At 31.7% G+C, this 10256-nt stretch overlaps 2 protein-coding genes, 1 long non-coding RNA gene and 1 other non-coding gene across 4 annotated transcripts in view; 2 read left to right on the forward strand and 2 right to left on the reverse strand.

Annotated features, from left to right (window-relative positions):
• The window catches only part of LOC110268695, a 23047-nt gene extending 18919 nt beyond the window's left edge, over positions 1 to 4128 (reverse strand). The window contains exon 1 of the long non-coding RNA XR_002357060.1: positions 4118 to 4128. This is a non-coding gene — a long non-coding RNA (uncharacterized LOC110268695). The remainder of the gene's footprint in view (positions 1 to 4117) is intronic.
• LOC107626799 (BON1-associated protein 2-like) overlaps positions 1 to 10256 on the forward strand; it is a 33583-nt gene that overhangs the window by 2112 nt on the left and 21215 nt on the right. The window lies entirely within an intron of this gene.
• On the reverse strand, positions 4459 to 4529 carry TRNAG-GCC. The gene has a single exon. It is a non-coding gene; the product is annotated as a tRNA-Gly (tRNA).
• LOC107626800 (BON1-associated protein 2) overlaps positions 7016 to 10256 on the forward strand; it is a 13121-nt gene continuing 9880 nt past the window's right edge. The window contains exon 1 of the mRNA XM_016329699.2: positions 7016 to 7639. Coding sequence (XP_016185185.2) covers positions 7134 to 7639 — 506 coding nt within the window. The 5' untranslated portion in view covers positions 7016 to 7133. The remainder of the gene's footprint in view (positions 7640 to 10256) is intronic.

Below are 10256 nucleotides of genomic sequence, written 5' to 3' on the forward strand. Positions count from 1 at the left end.
ATTATAATGACTTTTAAATAATATAATATTTTGATATAGCGAGGATTACGTCAATGATCGCTGAAAACTGTCACAAATTCCAATCTCCACGTCTTAAAGAACGGAGGCCGCTTAAACGTTGATATTCCTTTTGTGTTGGTTTAAAATAGTGCAAATTCCTAAATAAAGCTGTTGCTAAATCCCTGGGCATCTTTAGGTAGCGTTTGCTGGAGAGACAGAGATTGAAAGATTGAGACTGAGAGACTGATACTAAGAGACAAAGATAGAAATAAATTTTAATATTTTGTTTGGTATAAAGTGGGAGACAGAAACTAAAACAAGAATGAAACTCTAATTTAATTTTTACAAAAGATAAAATTGGAATTAATTAATTGAAATGAGCGTATTTTTTAGGTATAAAATGTTATTAAAATTTTAGTCTTTGTCTCTAAAAATTTCAGTCCCTTGTGTCCTCACTTTTTGGAGGTACTGAAATACTGAAATTTTAGGGACAGAGACAGAAATTTTAGTACCAGTCTCTGAACCAACAAATATAATACTGAATCTCAGTCTCTCAGTCTCTGTCCCAATACCTCAAAACAAACGCTACCTTAGTGTTATTATATGATTTTTTTAAAAGATAGTACTTTCTTTCTTTTTATCATAAGTCATCCACTTAAAAATTGGGCTGATAACGAGTAGAGTAGGGTAGGGTTTGAACCCTACCCTAATCCTACCTGAAGGTTGAAAATTTTATTAAAAACTCTACCCTACTTTATTTGCGGGTTGAGAATCTCTTAACTCTAATCTTACTTGCACCCAAAAATTCTAAACCTTATCCTACCCTACCCTATCCTACCCGCAAAAATATCAATTTTTTTTAAAGTAAATATAGAATTTAATCATTTCGAATTTTATACATATTAATAATATAAAAAATAAGAATCTAATGCTCTAACAAAATTAATTAACTAGTTTTAGTGGTTGTTTATTTATTGTAAATCATTACATAAGGGAAGGAGGAGTGCTAGAGGGCCAACAATTTTTGTGTTTTGTAACCATCAATTGGCTATCAATAGTATATTCAATGGTATGAAATTACATCCAATGGTGGGAGATCATTCACTTTTCCTTTGATAGTTAAATGCTGGCCACAAAATATAAAAGTTGCTGACCCCTAGACTTTTTCTAAAAGAAGTTGTGGGTTCAATTCTCACTTCTTTCACTATATATCTAATTTTTGTAAAATATATATTATATATGAGATGTGGGTATGATTTTTGTAAAATATATATTTTAAATTTCCCACCTCGTAATTAAGAGATCGAGAGTGATGACCTACCAAGTCACACTCATATAATTTCTTATTATATGAATGATTAACATCTTTAAAAGGTTTTTAAATTAATAACATTTTGTATATATGATTTTATTAGCACTTTAATTTTCAAATATATCACTACAGAGTAATTCACATTACATACTTTTTTCTTTATAACAAAAAAGTTTCATTCATAAAAAATGTTAAACGNNNAATAAAGTTACAACAATTAATGAATCTTAAATGGATAAATTTTGACTATTTTTTTGTTAATTTTATTTTGTTATCAAATAATTTTTAAGACATACATTCTTTATTATCATGTCTGAGGTAGAACTTATCTTGCACTGTGTCACATAAGAACACATTATTGAGATCATATCTTGGCAATTACCATGCAGAGGACGTAATGTTAATTAGGCACTCTTAGGTAGTTTTTAGTTACCACTTTAGGATGACTATATATTATTATTATTGGTTCCTTTTGGCAATGGCCAACATACATCTTGCATTTCTAAAAGTGTACTTCGAGTCGAAGTCAATTGAAAACTATATAATGTTTTTATAATAATGCCGACTAGATTAATTTTGTCAAAGGAGTTGTATGTATTCAGATTATCGATAGACATTATTGTTCAACAGTAATTATTTTTGTTCATTTTTGAGGGAATGAAAACTTTTAATCAGTCACAATTTATGAGTTAAATATATAGGAAGTGGTATTTATAAGGGATTTCGACGATTACGTCGATGATTGTCTAGAAGGTATAAGAATTATAGAAAAATAGCATAAATTAGAGCAGATATTCTATCTTATATTTATAGTGCATATATATAAATTTGGAAGTGATTTATACTAGATTTTAGCCGATTTTTTTTAGTTGTTTACCGTATTTTCCAATCCGACAGATTAAGGATTAATTCGTTACGGTTCTAAGCTCCATTTAAAAGTCTACTGCTGAACAATGAATTGCTGCATACACAAAATAGAGGGTCATAAGCCTAATTATAGCCCAAATATGCCCCAAGAGTGAATTTGAGCCAAGAGAATGTCATAAGCTTAATTAGAGATACGGAATTGTATGTAACAGTTATAACTTTTAGTTTAGTGAGCAACGCACAATCTAACATTTATTCTATTGGACAAAAAGTATTGTAATGAGATTATGAAAACATAATTAGCATTCGTTATTTTGTTTTCTTATCTTTTAGAACTAAAACTTTGTTTAAAAATTAGTTGAGTAGGAATTGCAAAAGAATTTACACCTACAGATATCCATAAAAATTATCCGGGACAGAAAAATTATTTGAAACTCACAAAATTCTTACGAAGAGAGAAATCTGTCCCAGGAATAAATTAACACGAAGGTGGAGATTGAAGTACCTGGTCTCACAGAGACTCGTGAAATTTCTGCGAAAAAAAATTTATTTAAATAATCTAATATATATAATGTTATGTAATAAATTTAAATCTTAAACCAAGAATTATTATATTAGTTTGTTGGAAATTATTTTATTTTATTTTATTTTAATTTATATGTTAAAATTTTTGGTATGTATGTTGTTTATGTTAAATTTGTATTTGAATTATATTTAATTTGATATATTTGATTGAATTATATTATTTTAGATGTTATTATAGGAAAAGTCTAGGGGGCCAGCAATTTTATTGTATTTTGGCCAGCATGTAACCAGCAGAGAAAGGTGAGCCATTGGATGAAATCTCACGCCAATCTCACACCATCAAATCATCATTGATGGCTACTAATCACAAATGTTGCTGGCCCCCTAGCATTGCTCGTTATTATAACCATCTTTTATAACTGTATTAATTTTTAAAAATTTAATATCTTTGTCTCCATCGCAATTAAAAAAAAAGTAAACAAGAATCTGTGACAAAAATAAGATAGGAATAGGGATGAGAGAGGAGTCTCTGTCCCATAATAAACTATTGTCATCCCTAGTTTGAGATTGTTCTTGTAGAAAAAAAGTATATAAATTAAATTGTTTTAAAATATATCCCATGAGATGAGAATAATTTTCAAAACTTTAATTATCTAGCTATGTCTCGTTGTTCAAATATGTTATGCGTTAGGTCTTTGACTCATTAATCTCATGCCAAATACTAGTACATGTATATAGTGCATTTGAATTCCAATGTGAAAAATGTTAATTTATCAAAATTCACCTTTGAGTTTCCAAAGAGGAAAAATATTTATTTAATTCACGATTCATGGTAATCACAACGAAATTATTTGGTACATGAAAAAACGCACGCAGGTACTTGTTGGTAGATTTGTCTCTCCAATGTGGATAACTACTTATATATATATATAAATAGGAAAAGTATAGGGTACCAACATATTATCTATTAATTTATTATTAACAATAGTTAATTATTATATTTTAAACACATATATAAAGGGATACATTTAAAAAATATATTTATAAAGAGTAAAGACACTTTTATTAAATATAGCCATAAAAAAAAGAAAAAACCTAGGAGGTCAGTAATTTTTTCAAATTCTGACCAGCATGTAACCCGCAAAGAAAAGTGAGCCATTGGATAAAATCTCACCTCAATCTTACACCATTAAAATCATCATTGATGGCTACAAATCACAAAAGTTGCCGACCCCTAACACAATCTAAAAAAATATTTTTATTAGACACATCTACAAAGACACTTCTATTAAATACCATTATAAATAAGAGTTGGAAGAAGTTGACAAAAATATTGTTGATAACGTAGCAGAATTGATATAAATATAATACTCTTGATTCTTGAAGAATTAGTAAGTTAGAGGTAGTTACAACCAAATATATTGCAAGCGAACTTGTATTATTCCGAGAAATTCATCATGTAATAAAATATTTAGAGAAAATATTCATTTAGGTCAGTAAAATTTAGAGAATTATTTGCACTTTAAAAGAACAATTGGTCCGAAATAAGACTTTTTCAGTTTATCATTTTTTTAAACAACATGTCTATGGAGAATGAAGATAAAAGTCTTAGATGATCAAAATATTTTCACACCTTTTCAAAATAGTACAAAAAGAAGAGCTCAGACGGCACTTGAGTTCATCCAATTGGATCAGAACGTGAAGGACCCTATCCAACACAAAGTTTGGATTACATCACCGCTCCGAACAAACTTTGCACCAGCCGGGAATCGAACCCGGGTCTGTACCGTGGCAGGGTACTATTCTACCACTAGACCACTGGTGCTTTGATGAAATTTAGTTGATCAGTTTTTAATTTCAATAAGAACAACTTTCTTACCACTTCTCTTATCCCACAAACATATACACACACAATCTCTTGTGAATTTAGGAGTGCAGATGCAGCTTTTTTTAGATGATTTAATTAGAATCGAAATGATTTAATGCGTTCAAAATTTTAAAAATATATTTTCATTCTTTAGATATATTAGTATAAAAGAGAACGGTTTAAAAATAATTTGGGAGAAGTTTGTGTTTGGCCCACAAAAAAAATACTTTGATAGGCTATTTTAGAAAATGGATCCTCTCAACTTTTTTAATAATTGAAAAAGTAAAATATGATCTCTCACCATTAATTTTATAAGTAGAACCAAAAATAAATATAAAAGAGAGAATAATAAAAAATTAAAAATTATATTTTATATTTCAATTTTTTTTAACAATTAAAAAGATCCATTCTGATTTCTAATTTTTTAATATTTTTTGTTTCATATTTTTTTCCTAACAAATTTTAAATCAAATTAAGTTTTAAAATTATTTATTATAAGTCTGACCTATTAAAGGTGAACTCTAACCTGTTTTCTCTTTGATTAATAATTGATAGCAACCGTCTTATAATTAATGGTCGTCGTAGCAAGAGTTAAATCTTAAAGTAGTCCCTGAGATTCACGAAATGTACTGATTTGATTCCTGACTTTCTAATTGCATTATTTATATCCTCGAAATTGGAAAAAATGCACCTATTTGATCCTTTTCCGTTTTTTCGTCAAAACTGCTTCCTGGCGACAGTGATGTGTGGCAATGGATTACCACGCTAGTACTCAACAATGTCATTCTTTCCAAACTACTAAATTCATTCAAAGCAGCCTCCACCAAATTGCTATTGTTTCCATCAACAAAAGTAGCAATATCTTTAGAGAAAGAAGAAGAAGAACCGTTACTCTTTTCTCTCATGACCTTCATGTTCCTCTGCTGATTTTCAGAGCGCTTTCTTCTTGTTTCCAACCTCCTCAGCGTCTGCAACTCCTTCCTCTTTCTCCACTCCTCCTCTGTCTCTGTTGGAAGGGAACATGTTCTTATCAGATTTGTTGTGCAAGGCATTGGCATCTTATTAGAGTAACCCCAATATCTTAATTATTATTATTATTACCGTTGTTATTATCTCCATCTCTGATGAGGGGACTTTGAGAATGAGAATTCGAGTATTGATGTTGTTCTCTTGATCTTCTTTGCTGTTGGGTCCACACTAAAACGACCGTTCATTGAAAGACCAAGGCTCAGCTCAATCTCTTGTTTTGCATCTCCATCACCATGGCGATGTTGTTGTTGTTGTAGCTCATGATGGTGAAGATGGTTCACTGACATAAACCTTTTTAGCATATCTCTTGGAAAATTACTCATGCGAGTTCTGCTGTTCTCTCTTTCCTCAACAACTTGTGCCATTGAAGAATTTGGGATTGAAACAACAAAAAAGAAGAAAAAAGATTACCTTAGCTCTTTCATGGAAGTAAGAATACCTAGATAGCTCAGAATTCATGAGGACTTAAAAATTGAAGTTTGTTTTTGGTAGGTAACCGAAGATTGGTGATGAACCAAAAGAGAAACAAGGTCGAATCAAATGATTTTTGTACCCATGCAGCGATTAGGGTTAAAAAGGGCTTAGGGATCACATTGGGTTAAACACTTTCAATTGACACTCTAGCATGGCAATCTATTGCCACATTATTGCCGCCGGGAAGCAGTCTAAACAGAAAAACGGAAAGGGACTAAATAGATGCATTTTTTTCAATCTCGAAGACATAAATAGTGTAATTGAAAAGTCAGAGACTAAATCGGTACATTTTGTGAATCTCATGGATTACTTTGAGGTTTAACTCTCGTAACAATGGTAGGTTGTATTACAAATAAATGAATACAAAAGACAAAATTATCCATTCAAATCAAATACATTTTTATTAAAGTGAAAATTTACATACAATTATTTTTATGTAAAATTAATATTTAAAAATTACTAGATACTCTTTTCTCTCCTCACCCTTTATCCAAAAAACGAGACACATCTCAATCTTCATGTGTGTCATCTTTTAGATAAAATATCATGAGCGAAAAAAAATATTTATGTTTAGATAATTTAATATTTGTTTAGATTATAATAAATTTTATTTTAAAGAGTAAAATCTGATCTTCTATCCTTGAATATTTTTTCTTTCATATTTATTTTTTGTTCCACCTATAAAATTAATAATAAAAGATCACACTTTATTTTCTAAAGTAAAATTTAAACTTTAGAAAATCCAAATTCCACTTATACATGACATTAATTAAAACATAAACCGATTTAATTTAGATTTTGAATCGAATCACGCTTTGAAAATACTTCACTATCAAGTATCAACTATTACTTCAATTGGAATGCTAGGGTCTAACTTTTATGATTTGTAATAATTAATAATATTTTTAACGATATAAAATTTTATTTAATAATGATTACTCAATTTTTTGCTATCCCGGTACACTTTTTCTTACTTCAAACCCACGTGCCAAAGAGTTCACAATTTACAAGTCCCTTCCTTCATTCCGAAAAAAGAAAAAGAAGAGCTCTCAAAATACTATGGATTCCATCAAAACGAAACCAAGAACCCTCGAGCTGACGGTGCTTTCCGCCGAGAACCTCCGCGTGAACGGAAAAACCGCCACCAAGAACGTGTTCGTGGTGGTACGCGCCGAATCCCTAACCGCCCACACGACGTCGTGTAAGGGAAACGGCAGCAACTCCAACGGCTTCGTCTCGTGGAACGAGAAGTTTGTTGTGGAAGTTGCGGCACACGCGCGTAGCATCGCGTTTGAGGTGAAGTGCAAGACGTCCCCCACGGGATCCGTTAGGGACGTTGGGGTTGCCAGGGTGGCACTATCTGATTTCCTGGGAACCGTTGTACCCGATCACTGCCTTCAGTTCTTGTGTTACCGGTTAAGGGATTGGGATGGCTTGAAGAATGGCGTTATTAATTTCTCCGTTAGGGATTTGGCCGCTGCTCCGCCGCTTGCGAAGGTGGTTGGTGGTGGCTGTGACGGTTTTCATGGGTTCCAAGAGGTGGTTGGTGTAAAGAGTGAGGGTTGTTCTTCNTTATTCAGTATGTTCATTAATCATTACTAGAAGCTTTTATTTTATTTTATGTTTGAATCTGTGGTTAACTCCTCTAGATTAGATTGGAAGATCACCTAAGTTTATGAGATCTAGAAAATGCAACTTCCCAGCGTTAAAATGTGTTTTGCAAAATTTGAATAACTAATTCTTAGAGTGAAGGTTGCATTGGAAGTAGGAACTCACTATATATGAGCTAGTTTCCAATTTGTCTTTAAGTTTGAATATGTTAACATAATGTGTGGTGTTATTGTTTTCAGTAGAATTTTAATTTCTCAACTTACATCGTTCGAGTCTTGTGAATCAAAACTATCTTCGTTGAAAAAGTTCTATTTCTTTTGTAAGAGTGGGATAGTTGAGTGTGGGTTTGGATTACGGTTTGTAAAGGGAGGTTTGTATAAAATTGATTTTGTAGAATTGATTTTAATCAAAAGTGAGTTAGTATTAACCTGGTTTATGTTTGGTAATTCTAATTCAAAATGGATTATAGTAAACTAAATATTGTTTGGATTATATTATTCAAAATTATTTTTAGATAAAAAATTATTAAAAAAAGACAAACATATGAATAATGAAGGACATAATTGGTACATAGAACATAAAGTTCAATCCAATGTAAAAGGTGAACGGAAAAGCTAGAATTTTTAGTTTTTGGTAAACCTGGGTTGAAGACAGAAATCACTTCTGCGTTTACAGCATAAAAATGTTGCACATGAAGATGAAGCGTTCAAGGAACTCAAACGAATTTCTCTCTTCTCCAACGCAAATCCAAACACACCATGAGTTTCTGTATCACTAGTTTGGCAAAGATTTTTAAAATATTTTTTATTTTTATTTTGGATCACTCTCCTGCAGAAATTATTTTTAACCTGAAAGTGAAGATAATATTTTATTTGTATACTGACCTTTTCAACACACTCCTGTATTGATTAAGATGTTGTTACGGTATTATAAGTTGTAACATATCCTTTTTGTGTTGACCTCTCATCTACATAATCCACCCATTTATAATTATATCAAATAATCTAATTCCTAATAAAAATATCAATATTTTTTTATATAAAAAAATTAGCCACATTTTTGCTATCAAGAATTTATTCGTCATGAATTTAAATTTCGTATTGTTTTTTTTTAAAGAGAAGCTCAACACAACAAGTGGAGCATAGATGATAACAACATAGTAACCAAACTAAAAGCAAATAAGTAGAATAAACTTAGATAACCCTTTTTGTCATCTCCGACATTGCCATCAACAACAGAAAGGGTCTGCACCTAACCACTCCTTGTAGTTCAGAAAGGACATGTTGATAATCTCCTCAACTCCTTTTCCTTTATTTTGAAATATCCTATTGTTTCGTTCCAACCATATGTTCCAAATGATCGCACAAAAGCATACCATCCATCTCTTGCGCTCCTCTTTTCTATTTGAGATCTCAGTCCAACTTTGGAAATGCTCCTTTATCGCACCCGGGCAAGTCCATTGCACACCAACATATGATAACCAAGCACACCACACCTGCCAAAAAAAGCTGCAACCAAGAAACAAGTGGTGGCCACATTCAACACTATTGTTACATAAAACACATAAATTATCTTCTTGGTGAATGACCCCAAACCGACTCAGTCTCTCCTTCGTGTGGACCTTGCCAATTAGGACAAACCATACAAACAACTCCACTCTAGGTGGGACAAGGCCTTTCCAAATAGTCCTAGTAAAGCTGTAGCTTGATATATCCTCCGGGACCGTTTCCACCTGCAACACCTGCACAAATGAGTTAGTAGAGAAAATTCCTTGTTTATCATATTTCCAGACAACTCTATCCTCTCTTCCAAACTCAATTTTCACCAGCCTCAAAGTGTGGTGAAATTGGTTCACTAGATCCAACTCCCATTGGAATAATTCTCTCCTCCACTGGAAATTCCATATCCACACTAACCCATCCCAAAACCCACAATCCCCTATCACCGATCCTATTTTGTTTGAAACAGAGAAGAGCCTTGGAAAACGATCTTTCAAAGAACCTCCATGAATCCAGACATCCTCCCAAAACCGAGTTCGTCTCCCGTCACCCACCTTCATGGACAACCCGATCCTACTAATTAATGTTTCAATTATCTATATCAATTATCTTATGGAATTTATATATAATAATGTAATGTTAATGTACTGTAATTATGTAATGGTATTTCTAGCGTGAAAGCAATTTACTTCCTCTATTTTCCGCTTTTAATTTGGATTTGATGAATTAAGAATTTCCATTACTAGATGGTTTGTTGCGTCAGAATGTGATATTTGTTGGAATGATATGTATGGTGACCTAATTTTAGGAATTTAGGCATTTGATTAGATATAATATTCTGGTGGATGTAAAACAATTTCCAATACATACGTGTTTCAGTTCTACCCGTTTCACGAAACTCTTCTTTGATTGGATTTTACAGAATTTTGTTAGTGTTTGGGTTAACTTTTGCAAATATATATCTGTATCAATTTTCAAAAATTAATTTTAACTAAAATTATATTGATGTTAATGTAATTTATGGTGGGAATATTATTTACATGATTTTCTTCATTGAGATGCATGATTATTA

The sequence above is a fragment of the Arachis ipaensis genome, chromosome B02 (genome assembly GCF_000816755.2).
Source record: "Arachis ipaensis cultivar K30076 chromosome B02, Araip1.1, whole genome shotgun sequence".
Taxonomy (NCBI): Eukaryota; Viridiplantae; Streptophyta; class Magnoliopsida; order Fabales; family Fabaceae; genus Arachis; species Arachis ipaensis.